Below are 14,740 nucleotides of genomic sequence, written 5' to 3'. Positions count from 1 at the left end.
CTAAATATATCTACATTGTTTAATTTGTCCTGAATCAAGTTTAGTATCAGTCCACCATGTAGAATACTAATTCTTTATCTCCTTTTTCCTTGTAATGTATGTATGAACCTTCACTCCTGTGATAACACTGCATTCTGTTTTTCTCTTGATTTGTTGCTGGGCCTGGATGTGAACACCCTCTATCTATGCTTAAGTCAGTATCTCCTAGTATGTTTTGTATCTCTGTACTGTTTTCATGACTAGTTTGATCACAGAGTGCATGTTAATCTTAGTCAAATTCTGAAACTTTTGTGCACTAGTTGAGCTTTACCATGATCTGTGTAAAAATTTTGGGTATGCAACTGTGTTTAAATAGATTAGTAATTCCTTGACATGCTTCTGCTAGCTATAGGGTATATCAGGTATTTCATTTTTCATATTTGCCACTGTCCTATGCTTTCTTTTTGTGCCCTCATGTCTGAATGTCACCCTAATTATTCTTGCAATTGATAGGCTTCTCATCTTTTCCTCTGTGGCTACAAAATGAGACGCAACTTCTATGGACCAGATATTGATCTTATGTTGTATGTTGTCTCAGTCCTGAAACCTGAAACTCTTGGGAACACACACCTTTTCCTTCTGTTTTACATTATCTGAACTATTGGAAATTGTTCTAATTCTGTTATTCCATGGATTTTTTTTATTCGAGTGCTATGTTCGTTGTGCCCTCAATAACATTGGGCTGCTGTTTCTCCCATTTGTGACTTTATGCTTTGTTCCTTTCCTATACTTAAAAGAATAGAAATGCTTAACTGTTTTGTCTAGTTGAAGTCTGACTGTACACTATCATCCATGCTATTTTGAGTAATTTGCTTGGTTTAACACTCTTGCCTAGACCAGCTTAAGTCATGGACTTAATTTCTATGCTTAATATGTGTGTGTCATGCTAATAGGTCGTTTCCTCTTTCCTTTCTGGAAATCCTATATGCTCGATACTCTTTTGAATGTTGCTGTTATCATTTGAGTTGTTCTGAGTTTTGTTTCGAGTTCCCTGCGCTCCCTTGTCCCATTTTTGGACATGTTTGTTTTTTTTAGATGGACCATGACAGTTTGGGGTCATCCAAGCCTTTCCCGGTGTTAGCCATGCCTGGGATTCATGAAAATTCCTTGGAACTTGTGCGGCATCGGGAAGATGGAGAGGAAGTTTTCCAACCTTAACCTTTTACACATCCTTATGAATATGTATGCATGAGATATATTTAAATATACACAGAATACATACAACCTGCTGATCTGGTTTGAGTGTGTATTTTACATATTTGTTGATCATATACTAATCGTTTCCTCTCGTTTTATGCATGATCATCTCGCACACGAGTCCGAGAGACTCGTTTTCTTCCGTATTTTGGCGTTGGGCTAAAAGCCCAACATGATTCCATTCTCTATTCAGCCCAGCCTGCAGCACCAATAGAAGATAAAATTTGGGCCAAGCCCAACATCAGCAAACAGACCCGCAGCAGCGCATAAATCTGCTGGGCTTCAGCCCAGCAGTGGCCCAATAGCAAACAGCAACAACACGAAAATGGGCCTGAGCCCATTTGAATCATTTTGCCCTTTTTTTATGTGTATTTAATTTATAATTACCTGATTAACACTTTACTTATTTTATTTGCTTAGATTAGGTGAACCTTAGCGAAATCAGTGGGGTTTTGATTTTAGTAAAATAGGTAGAAAGAACCAATAATTAATTTCATAGTTTCATTTTTCATATTAAATTAGTTACAATACCTACAATATTTATCTATATTAGAACAATCGGTTTTTCAAGGACGTGAGGTCGTAAATATATATTTTGAATTAAGATCACGTTTCTAGTCTTACATCACGGATACACAAAAAATATAAACTCAAATACATTTTATGAACACACTTTTTAATCATGCATATTTTAGCGCAAATAATGTTAAATAAAGAGATAAAAAATATAGAAAGAAATTCATGGACTTTTTATCATATTTAAGTCTAGGCGTTTTTATATTATCATATTCATGTAATATCATTTTTTACTTGAAGATCACTTTTGTCAAACTATCCTTTAAAAAATGCTATTATTCATAAGCAAATCATCCCATTTTACAAATCTTATTTTTGAATGACATTATTATATTTTTATCTAATGCCTTAGCAATATCTTCCAGTCTCATTTAACATTTAAAATCTTCTTTTACGCAAATTATTATGTTTTTTTTTTTATATAAGTATTACTTTAAACAACACTATTATACTTTTATTTAAAACTTTGACAATATTTATAAATTGTATTTCTAAACAGCATAAAAAATAGTCTTTTATACAAATTATTATTATTTTTACAAGTTCTATTTTAAATAGCATTCTGACATATCTATCTTTGGCCATACTTACAAACTGCTTTCCTTTTCCTATAATACTATATTTACACTCAGCCTAATTAATCATAAGTCCGGTCGGTTAACCATTGTTAATGGGTCTTAAAGGGTGCCTAATACCTTCCCTTTAGACTAATTGAACCCTTATCCAGAATCTTAAATTTCGCAGACCTTAAACAGAATTAACTTTAGACATAACTTTAATAAACTTCAGGTGTCCTAATTCACCGTAAATAATTAGGTGGCGACTCCTTAATAAAACAACAAAAAACAGGAATCACCAATATGTCGTACCTCTAACTTTTAACTCTCCGGGTTAAAATGGGGTGTGACAGTCGGGACACCTTTTTCTAGGTGTGGTTATGGGGGATGGAAGAGGGGAATGGTAATTTCTCTTTCAGCGAAAAATAAGTTAGGTTTCGTAGACGGGACTTGTCCTAAACCTAATTCTGATGACACACCTGAAAAAATTCGTCAATGGGATAGGTGTAACAACATGGTCATCTCGTGGTTGACCAGTTCCATTTCACCAAATATTGCTGAAAGCGTCCAATACTCAGAAACTGCTGAGAGTATTTGGAAACAATTAGAACGTAGGTATGGGATTGTTAGTGGCACAAAGATCTTTGAACTAAAGAAAGAGCTGGCCTCAACTCAACAAGGATCTCTTGATATTGCATCCTATTTCAATAAACTGAAGAAATACTGGAATGAACTAGGAACTATGCGTAAGAATCATAGTAACTCGTGTGTTTGTGCTGTTAAAACTGGTATTGAAAAGGATGAAGAGGAGGATAGACTTTACCAATTCCTTATGGGTCTAAATGAGGTATATGTGGGAGTTAGAAGCAGTATACTTATGATGAATCCTCTTCCTCATCTTGACGATGCTTACAACATACTGCTCCAAGATGAGAATCAGAGGCAGGTTCAATGTACCCCTCAAATGGCTCCTGAAGCTGCTTCTTTTAATGCTTCTTCATACACCGCCAAGGGGCCTCCTCCTGCATTTTCCTCTGGAAATATGAATCCTAGGCTACCTAGGCCTCCTGCACCACATTATAATCAGAGAGTTGATTTTGACCAATCCAAAGCAAGTCTTATTTGTAGATACTGTAAGAAACCAGGTCATTTGATTGAGCAGTGTTATAAGCTCTATGGCTATCCAGCTCACTATAAGCTCAAGGGAAAGAAGACGGCTGCAACTGCTACTGGGGACTTTAGTACCTTTCGTGTTCCACCTCAAGGTTTTCATGCTGTTCCTCAAAATTGTGCTGTACCAGAGGGACAAAAATCCATCCCTGGTTTGACTAAAGAGCAGATCTCTCAGCTCATCTCTCTCTTTCAAAGCAACCAGCTTAGTTCAACTTCTGAATCTGCCACTGTGATGGGATCTGCAAATTTTGCTGGTAGTACTTTCTCCTTTGATACTTTTTCTATGCCTGGTTATAATAGTGATTCTCATGCATGCTTGTTATCTGGTGTTAGTAAGAATGTTTGGATTATAGATAGTGGGGCCACTGATCACATAACATCTGACAAAACCATCCTTTCTAACCTTACTCCTCTTCCTGTTCCTTATTTGGTGACCTTGCCCAATGGGTACAAGGCAAAGGTTAATTCTATTGGTTTTGTTACCATATTCCCTTCCTTAGTACTTCATCATGTGTTATATATTCCTTCATTTCAGTATAATTTGGTTTCTATGCACAAACTTATTCTGCAATTTCATTGCATGGTTTTATTCACTTCTGTCTCTTGTATTCTTATCCAGGACCTTTCCATGAGGAAGCTTCTGGCTCTTGGTAAATTGGACCAAGGACTCTATAAGCTTCTTCAGGATAAGAATCTCCTGCCTGCTCCTTCTAATTCCTCCCATGTTTTTTCTGATAATGTGCATCATTCTTCTATTGGTACTAAGTTTGTTTCTAGCATAGCTGCACCTACTAGAAGTGCTTTACATTCTGTTCCTACAATTCCATGTATTGATGTGCAGCATGTAAATACGAATAATGTGAATAAAAATGATGTGCTTTGGCATCATAGATTGGGCCACATACCTTTTACAAAAATGAAATCCATTTCCTCTATTTCTGGTGTTTTATCTTCTAGACAGTCTTTCATTTGTCCTGTATGCCCTTTAGCAAGACAGAGCAGGTTGCCTTTTTCTCCTAGCATCTCTACTTCTAGTTCCTTGTTTGACCTCATCCATGTTGATACATGGGGCCCTTACCATACTCCAATATAATCTGGTGCTAGGTATTTTCTTACCATTGTGGATGATCATAGTAGAGCTACTTGGATATATTTAATGAACTCTAAAAGTAATGCCTTCACTTTACTAAAAACTTTCATAGCCATGATCCAAACACAATTCAAGCAAATTGTTAAGACTATAAGAAGTGACAATGCCTTGGAGATTGGGCTGTCCAACACTGCCATACAATATTTTTCAGATCATGGCATTATCCATCAAACTAGTTGCTCTCATACAACCCAACAAAATGGTGTAGTGGAAAGAAAACATAGGCATTTACTTGAGACAGCCAGAGCATTGTTATTTCAATCTAAACTACCCACAAAATTTTGGGGTGATTGCATCCTCACAGCACCTTACCTTATAAATAGATTTCCCTCCGCTGTTCTTAATCATAAAACCCCGTTCGAACAACTTTATGGCACTTTGCCCTCTTATTCACATCTAAAACCTTTTGGCTGCCTCTGTTACACTACTGTCCCTAAGTGTGATAGGGCCAAATTTGATCCAAGAGCTTTGCCTTGTGTGTTCATTGGTTATCCCTTCGGTAAGAAAGGTTTCAAATTGTACAACTTGTCTACTAAGTCTTTCTTGGTGTCTAGGGATGTAGATTTATATGAGTCTGTTTTCCCTTACACACTTCTTGCTTTCTCTTCCACTTCTACTCAATCTTTTCCTTTTGCTGATGATCTAGTTCCTGTTTCCCCTACTGTTTCAGTTCCTGATGTTAGAAAGAGTACTAGATCTCATGCTTTACCTTCCCATCTCTCAGATTTTGTAGTTCAAATTCCACCTTCCCTCAGTGGCTCTAGTTCTACTTCCCTTTCTGCTGCTTATTCACTTGATGTTGAGCCTCGCTCTTATACTCAGGCTGCTGCCAGCCTCGCTTGGCAGGAATCTATGAGAAAGGAATTTGAGGCTCTAGAAGATAATAAGACCTGGTCGCTTGTTCAACTGTCTAAGGGGAAGAAACCTATTGGGTGTAAATGGGTGTATAAGATCAAATACAAGGATGATGGGTCTGTGGAGAGGTATAAAGCTAGGCTAGTGGTGAGAGGTGATACTCAGGTTGAGGGTGTTGATTTTAATGAAACTTTTTCCCCCGTTGTCAAAATGTGCACTGTTAGGTGTTTGGTTGCATTTGCCGTTAAAAAAGGTTGTTCTCTATTCCAATTGGATGTCAACAATGCCTTTCTCCATGGTGACTTGGATGAAGAGGTATATATGAAGCTTCCCCCTGGTCTTTCTGTTGATTATCCTAAGTTTGATCAGTCTGCACCACTTTTAGTTTGCAAACTTCAAAAGTCCTTGTATGGGCTGAGACAGGCCTCAAGACAGTGGTATGCCAAGCTGTCTCAAGCCCTTTATTCAAGGGGATATTCTCATTCCCTCAATGACTATTCACTTTTCATCAAGCGCACAGATTCTACTATTGTTTTTCTTGCGGTGTATGTGGATGACATAATTTTGACTGGTAATGATTCTAGTGAGATTTCAGCACTTAAGCAATTTTTGGATGCCCAATTCCGAATAAAAGATTTGGGGCTTCTCAACTATTTTTTGGGCATTGAAATCCTCTATCACTCTTCAGGAGTTCTGCTCCATCAAAAGAAATTTGTTTCTGATCTTATTACTGAATTTGGTTGCACTAATGTCTCTAGTGTTGTTTCTCCTCTTGAACTATGTGTTAAGTTACGGTCTGACAGTGGGGATATATTGCCTACACCCGAGTCCTATGGGAGTTTGATTGGCAAACTCAATTTTCTCACTCATACACGGCCTGATCTCTACTTTGCTGTACAACATTTGAGTCAATTTTTGAAGACTCCTCGTGTCCCTCACATGTCTGCTGCTCTACATATTTTGCGATATTTGAAGGGCACCCACGACATGGGGGTGTTTCTGTTCAATTCCCTTGATTTTTCCTTGCAAGCTTACTGTGACAGTGACTGGGCTTCTTGCCCCGAGTCGCGTGTTGACACCCAATTTTTCCCCTCGTTTATTCCGATTCATTCTTTTTTCTGGAGTTTCTAATACTTTAAATATCTTATTTTCACTATCACTATATTATTATTATTATTATTATTATTATTATTATTATTATGATTAGAATATTATTGCTTATTAATACCTCGTACATTGCCATTTATTTATTAATCGTAAAACTAACCTAGACAATATCTCTACTTTATTGTTACCTTACCTATATATTTATAGTTCCTATATTATTAGTAAATTTATAACATTAAATTATAGCTTATTACTATTAATTACTAATTGCATGTTTATTCCAAAAGGAAAAGGACCAAATTCGGATCCCACCAGCCCACATTTTACCTCAAAATGAGCCCATACTTTAATTAATTTCGGACCAGCCCAAATCAGCCCATTATCCATTCCACCCGTCCATCCCACTATCCTTCCACCCGTCCAGCCCAACAACACCTTACCCGACCCGGTTCACTAAAAAAGAATGAAGCCATTAGGGTTCGATCTTTTCTCTTCAACCGCACAGCTCTCTCTCTCTCCCCTCCATTTCCAGCAAAAAGCCTAGCCCACTTTAGCCATGAACAGGCTTGTCTATCACATTTTCATATCAAAATTTGTCTTCCTTTCTGTTACATGCATGCGTTTGTCGATTGAAAGGGAAAGGTCTACCCATCTTGCTTCAAAACGCGCGATAATCTCCAGAATCAAAGAAGGTCTAGCCATTTTGAGTAAGGTCCGAATCAAACCACGTGAAAGGACTTCAACGTCGGATTATCACGGGTTTTTGACTTGATTTTTGAATTTTGGATTTCAAATTCCCGCTCGCTCGAACCCTACCCCTAGCACCCATCTTCTATAAATACATCTTGAAAATCTAAGGAGAGGGGGTTCTTTTTTTTTTTTTTTTTGGGAGGGAAAAACGCTCTGAAAAAAGCCACTCTTAATATTCTGTAAAAAAGTGCTTGCGTTCTTTGGGTTTCACCGGAGGATTTTTGTTAAGCCTTCACCTTCATTCGAAATCATTTGAAAATCAGACCGAATTTCTTTTAAAGAAAAGAGTGTTCTGTTTCTGTCGGGATTTTTAATTCGAAAGATTTTTTTCGAGTTTGGGTTCGTCATATTCGAGCATAGATCTACACCCTGCACCCCTGCTCACTGCACCCGAAAACGGTAATCTTTCTTTCTTTAAGCCTTTTCAACATCTGTTTTGCTTTAACAGTTTGTTTGATTAGAAGCATTATGATTTGTTTATGTCTTAAATGATTCTGGTTGATTACTTGCTTAGCATAAGTAGTAAGTATTTGCTAACAATGTTTAATACGGTATATGTTGTATTTATTGATTAAAATCGTGTGTTAGTCACAATATTGTTAGTTTAAGTTAGGTTAGTATGTGCTAATCGTCAATCTGGTTTAATTTATTCTTAGTTTTTAAGTCTAATTATGCCTATCAATACTCAATTTCTGCTTGTATGTGGTGCAATTCCTTGTTTGAGTTAGGATCATTTGTTAGAATGAATGGTCAGCAGTGTGCTTTGTTTAACGCCTGTTTGGTCTGTCGCTAATCTTAGATCCTGTTCAGATACATTTCTGCTGTATTTCCAATGAATCAAGCCTCTATTATGCTGTTAAGTAAAATTAAAGCATCAGTTCATGTCTAGGTCAGGTTTAGATCTTACTTGTCTCGTTTAAGCTCTACTCGTATTCTTAATCAGTGTGTTGGTCTCTGTTACATGCCTATGTCCAAACCTATCAGTGCATTCTATGCTGACATTGCTAAAAATTCGGTGTTTCATGAACGGACCAAGCACATCGAAGTGGACTGCCACTTCATTCATACAAAGTTGGCTGATGACCTTATATCCCTACATCATGTTCCTACTTCATCTCAGTTGGCTGACGTGTTCACTAATAGGTGGGCATCATTGGTTCTTACTTGGAAAGTCGGGAGTGGTTTCTCCCTCCAACTTGAGGGGGGATGTTAGAATTACATAGTGTGGACCCATTTTACATAGTGTGGACATTTAGGCTGCAAAGTTATATTTATTAGTTAGGCCCATTTTAAGTGTACAGATTTACTTTGTAGCTTTATTTTTCTGTGTATCTTTTACTTTGGCCCAGTACACAATATAACTCGGGCCCATTAACTTTGTACACATCAGTTTTGAAAGAATGAAAATAGAAAGAAGCTCCTGAAAGCTTTCTCTCCTTTCTCTCGTATTTCACATGAACCCTAGTTTAATTTTGCCCAAATCTTCATCGATTCACAACATTAACAGTTTTCAACTTAATGCTTCGTTTGCTGTTAGTATAAAGATTGTTTTATGAAACTTAATCAAATACTTAAAATTGAGGACTGAGCATACCATTACCACGTCCCTAATTTTCTCTGCATTTACTCCTGAAACTATTCTCTTGAGTATCCAAATTTAAGAAGCGTACATAGGGACCTTTTTTTCCCACCATACGTAGAGACCAGAAGAGGGGGAAAATAGGGATTTTAGATGAACATTTATTTTGATTTGTGGATGGGTGTGTTTGGTTTAAAATATGGGTCTTCTTTGATTTTATTTTATTGGTGGGTTTCATGTCTACATTGCATACACAATTAATTTATTTTGCTATGATAGATTTTATATTGATGACAAACTTGATTGACTGATTTTATAAGAGAAAATCACTAAGTTGAGTGATTCTATTGGTATAAAACGAAGTTAAATGACTTTGTTGCATAACTCCTCATCGTTGAGTGACATTTTGAGATATTTACTCAATCCTTCTCATTTCATTATGTGAAAAGTTATCCCTTTTTTTAAACCCCCGAAAAGAAAAACACAATTATGGCACAAAACAAGAGAACTAATTATCAGGTAATACTTTTTTTTTTCCAGCAATCATATCATATATATATATAAAAGCAGGACACCAGCCCGCCTACGTGGCACCCTAAAAAACCTGGAACCATATTTATCTTTTTCCTTATTTTTTTGGCCTTTTAACTCTTTTTTGCCATTTTACGTCCTTAATAAAATTCAAAGGTCACGTCTTTTTCCAGCCTTTAACCTCTCAATTAATCATACCTCTTCCTCTTTTCCTTTTCCAACTAAAACTCCTCTCTCATAACGTCTCTCCTTTTCTCTCTTCCTCCCATACGACAAGAGGTAAAATTCTTCGTTTCGTCTTCAATATATTTAATTTCCCCTTCATTTTATTTTGCTGTACTTCTCAAGTTTGCTTATTTTAATTGTTTGTTATCCACTTACTGAATAAAATAACTTTTACTATTTGATACGCTATGTGCTTCTTGATTCTCCAGAAGCCATCACAACAAGTTTGATGAAGAGTTTGGCGCGGGGAACGGACGTGATGGCACCAACCATGGTAGTTACAGAGTGTCCAACTTGAATGCTAAGGGGGAGTTTGTATTTTTTCCAAAATAGCGATAACATCAGGCGTACGTCACCTTCCAAGGTTGAGTACCGTTCGAAGTCAAAGTAGTCGAGATTTGTAGTTACAGCCTGTCCCAAATCCTTGAACTAGGACTATGGTTCGATCCCCTGTTCTTAAAATCTTCGCATTGTGCTCTTTTTCAACTATTCCCATCACACTTTTCCTTTAACTTGTGGGAATCAAGCATTTATGTTTTTGTTGCCTCTTATGTTCTTTCTGCTGGTGAAGAAAGGGTGCAAGGGAAAGAAAAAGTGTGGACTTCTTTGTACCATTTTTTGTTTGTTTGGGTCTCGATCATGAGAATGAAAGCAAGGATGACTATAACCACATTTTTTGGTGTTTCATTGATGTTTGTTGTAGGATATCTTTTCACTTTTTTTTTTTTTTTTTTTACATTTGGGCATTTGATGGCTATATTTTAGAAAAGAAAATTTTGATATGACACCTTTTTATATTTTTTTAGGATTTTTACATTTTCTACTGAATTTCAATTGAATTTATGTTATAGATCAAAAGCCACGTTGGACAAAAAAAAAAAAGTGTAAGAGTCCTTATTAAAGAAAGAACCGGTTCGTGATTAGAGCAATTAATCCAATGAAGAACAACCGTTTCATCCATTAGAGAGAAAGAGACTATAAATATCACTTCTTAATTAAGCTTATCGGGCAACCAAGGTGTATCTTGGCATTTTCGCAGAAAATGAGAGGTCCTTCTTTTCTATTCTTACAGGCATGACTCACTCACATTTCTTTTGTTAGGTATTATTTTTCGCATGCTCCTTTGTATATCTCTTTTATCTGTTTCTATCAAACATTTTGCACAAATTTATATTGACTGATGCATGAGATCTTTATGTATTAGGATTTAGATTGAGAAATTCCTTACTATTTGAGTTCACAATTGGATCTTTATGCATTAGGATTTAGATTGAGAAATTCCTTACTATTTGAGTTCCCAGTTGTGTAATTGTTGCTTTCATTTTATTTGGAATTGTGGGAAAAACTATGAGGTCCTTGAAACTTGAGAGAAATGAAATACTGACGGGACGCTTTTATGCTCCTATTTGTTCTAATATATTTGTAATTTAGAGCCACTCCAAGTTTGTTTACGAAACTAATTTACCTGGTTTTAAAACCATACATGTACAAGTAATTGATTTTTATAGTTTAAGGTGATTCATTATGCAGAGTTTCTCTGTGGGGAAGGACAGTGAAAAAAGGATGATATGATTATGTAAATTTAGTAGATGAGTAATTATGTTGAGAATCAAACCTAAACAAACTCGCGCTTTGCAAACTTCTTTCACTATTTGTAGCAATCCAATTTCTTCTTCTTCTTCTTCTTCTTCTTCTTCTTCTTCTTTGTTTCTCACCTGTTGTTCGGTATTCACATTGGGATCCCGACTAAGCTGGATCCAACTCAGCACAGTAATACAATATTAATCATGCATTTTAAATGTTGAATTACATATTGATTTCTTCTACTCAAAGATATGGAATTATTTTCTAAATAGCATTTGCTATGTTTTTAAGCATATGATTGTTTTTGTTCCACTCTGTATTAAACTGCTCATATGGACTGTGCTGGAGCTAACTAGAAAAAATGGGTATGTATGATAGAATTATTATATGCATATACAAGAAAAGCTATTTCTATATCGATTCAACGTATAAGAAAAATATTTGCATAATTTAATCAATTCATAGAATTAACTTTTATATGCATATACATGAAAAGTTATTCCTATATGAGTTATGTTGTTTCCAATTGAGAAGACTGTTCCTCGAGAACTCTATCATTATATACTTGCAAAAAAACATATGAGAGGCTTCTTTCATTGATTTGTATCATTTCTCTTATATATTAATTTTTCTAAAAAAAATATCATATGTATATTTTCCATATATTTATCACTTTCAATTTTTCGTTTGATGTATTAGAAGAAGTTTCACGACCACGCGAAGCGCGGGTGAATTTACTAGTATAATATAAGTTCACACGAAAAGAATTTTCTAATCGTAAATATCACAAAAATAACCAGTTGTACAGACATGCTAACATAAATAACTTAAGATATAACTAAAGTTGATATCTATTACAATTGACGTGAAACATATGAAAAGAAAAGTTGAGGATAAAATTCGATCCATAGTCAGAACAATTGATCATAAAATTTTAAGGTACAGTGCACCCATAGCATAGACAATATATATAAATATTTTTCCCCCCTTTTTTCTTCAAAGAAAATCAAAGTTGAAACATAAGCGAATAACTTTCTCATAATAAAATGATGATGCTAAAGTTCCATCATATATTTATCGGAAAACTGAAGAATTTCTAGTCATCTAACTCTCTGGTATGAGAATAGAGATAATGGAATATGTAATATTATTTGGTATCAAAAACTCGGAAACGATAACCCAGTATGTGGAAAATCCGTTTTTACTCATATATTACTTATATTTACTCATATTCTTACGGATTAAATATGGATCAAAGCTCAAATTATATCTATCTAAAATACCACTCATGCAACCCACTAAAATATGAGCCGGTTAATTAACACAATATGAGCTCATTTTAGAAATATTATACACAACTATTGATATGATAGACTATTGTATTATTTTTTGAAAACTAAATTGAGTTATATTTCGCGTTGTGTAATTGTACTATAATCAGGATGAACAATTTCTTTATGGTAAAACAAAACTATAGGACCTTGAAATCAACTATAAATATTCCTTTAGTTATATCTGTTGTATTGCTTCGTTACTAGTCAAGTCGGGTGGTCTCCCGTCAACTAATTAAACGACTCCAGCGGTGGAATAGAAGGAAATTGTCAGGATGGTAAAATTTAACTAATTACCAACCTAAGTCGTACATCAATCAATTTATTTTGAAAAATACATAAAGATTGTCATCAACCACAAATTTAAAAATCGAAAGCTATTTATATGGTTTACTATTAGATAAGTTGTGTTCTCAGATGATTTTTATTCACTTTTGAAGCAGTTGGAAATACTAATTAACTAGTTCGAATTAATTATGTTGGACATTGTGATTTTATGGACCATAATTTGTATAGAATCAAATGTTTCTTAGGAATTCAATGGTCGTGCTCTCATCAATCTTTAGTGTTGAGAATAGAAATTCAATTTTTTTTGATGAATTTTGTCCATTTCCAGTTGATAAGGGATCAGGAAAGAAAAGCTTTTATAGTTTCTTAGGGAAGTTGGACGAATTGACAATTTTGTGTTATTCACTGTCTTCGAAACCAGAAAATAAAAAGCAGAATTTGCATTTTAACCAGTATACGTAAAATGGATAAATAGAAACGAAAATTCTGAGTTCACAGAATTCATTGTCTCCTTGAGAAATTTAATCCCGTCATAGTATTCGAGATATTGAATTATTTTTCTTCAGGATAGAACGGAATTACCTTACTGGAATAGCGATACTTCAAATTTCAGTGTACTTCGGACAAGAAGAAGAAGAAGCAAATCACACAACACTATTTTAATTTGAAAACAATACAGAGAAAAGGGGCAGAGGAAGAATTTGAAAATATGTATTTAAGTTTTGAGGCAAGTCCTCTGTATTTATAGCCAACGAATAGGGAACCCAGTGTCTGTTCGGAAAATTGGTGGTGCCTTTACTAAACAAGGTGCGAAAAAAATACAAAAAAGGAAAGAAAAAAAAAACTCGGTCCAAAAATTAATCAATCATACATTTGAGCGAACCAAGTGACGATGACGACCGCGCGAGGGCTTGCCTTCCTCCCAACTCTTTAAGCTAGTTTAGAAGTATATTTCTAATTATACCCAATAAATTATTTTCCTTTCTCCAATATAAGACATAATTCCTTTATTTCTCATTTGCTACCTAACCTTAAAATCATAGGATCAGACCTCATTCAGGCAAAAAAACCCAAACATTTTGCCCCTCATTTGGTAATAGTGGCTAAATAAAGTTGGAATAGTGACTTGACTCGCTAAATACTAATGGCTTTCTTCATGAGGCTGATGAGTGATGATAAGAATGTAATTCATTATTTAGTATTTGTAATTTTTGGGAGATACCGGGAGGGAGGATTGAGGATAATGGAAACGTTATGGGCTATTTCTTTTTCTGGCTCTTTTTGTTTTTTCTCTTTTGTGGTTTAATCTAAATATATTAGTTTGGTGAAAGGCAAGCATGTTGATAGAGGCAAAGTCTTCTTCATGGGATAATATATTCCCTCAATTTTCTTTGTTACAGACTAATTACACCGCATCTTTTTTGCCTTTTTATCTTTCTTTTCCGACAGGAAAATATTTATAGGATATAGATACATACAAGTAGGTAGATTTAAGATTTAAATTTGATTAATTCTACTTTAAGGTTTACAGCATGGGCGAATTCATTATATTAATAAAATTATAAGTTCAGAATTCAATATTAATCTATTGAAGTTTTAATAGTTTTTTTTACGTATATTTCATTTTAAAAATATCAAATTCGATTGAATTGGTAACCAGTACACTACGTCCGCCACACCATACAACCCAAGGAAAACTTTTACACCCAACTTTCTTCTTAGGGTTCAATGATGATTTTATCGCAATAACTATAAAAAATAATTTTAACTTTAAATATACTAGTGTAATTCTCCGCCG

The 14,740-nt window shown here is 35.0% G+C and overlaps 1 protein-coding gene and 1 long non-coding RNA gene across 2 annotated transcripts; both read left to right on the top strand.

Moving 5' to 3' along the window:
• Positions 1–2,769: 2,769 nt before the first annotated feature.
• On the top strand, positions 2,770–4,635 carry LOC132631378 (uncharacterized). Its single transcript, XM_060346956.1, has one exon. The coding sequence runs from the start codon at positions 2,770–2,772 to the stop codon at positions 4,633–4,635; it is 1,866 nt and encodes a 621-aa protein (XP_060202939.1).
• A 5,040-nt stretch (positions 4,636–9,675) lies between these two features.
• Positions 9,676–10,650, top strand: LOC132634198 (uncharacterized). Its single transcript, XR_009580074.1, has 2 exons — positions 9,676–9,793; positions 9,949–10,650. It is a non-coding gene; the product is annotated as an uncharacterized LOC132634198 (long non-coding RNA).
• Positions 10,651–14,740: the final 4,090 nt, after the last annotated feature.

Source organism: Lycium barbarum, chromosome 3 (assembly GCF_019175385.1).
Source record: "Lycium barbarum isolate Lr01 chromosome 3, ASM1917538v2, whole genome shotgun sequence".
In the NCBI taxonomy this organism is placed as follows: domain Eukaryota; kingdom Viridiplantae; phylum Streptophyta; class Magnoliopsida; order Solanales; family Solanaceae; genus Lycium; species Lycium barbarum.
This window is presented reverse-complemented; position numbering and strand designations above follow the sequence as displayed.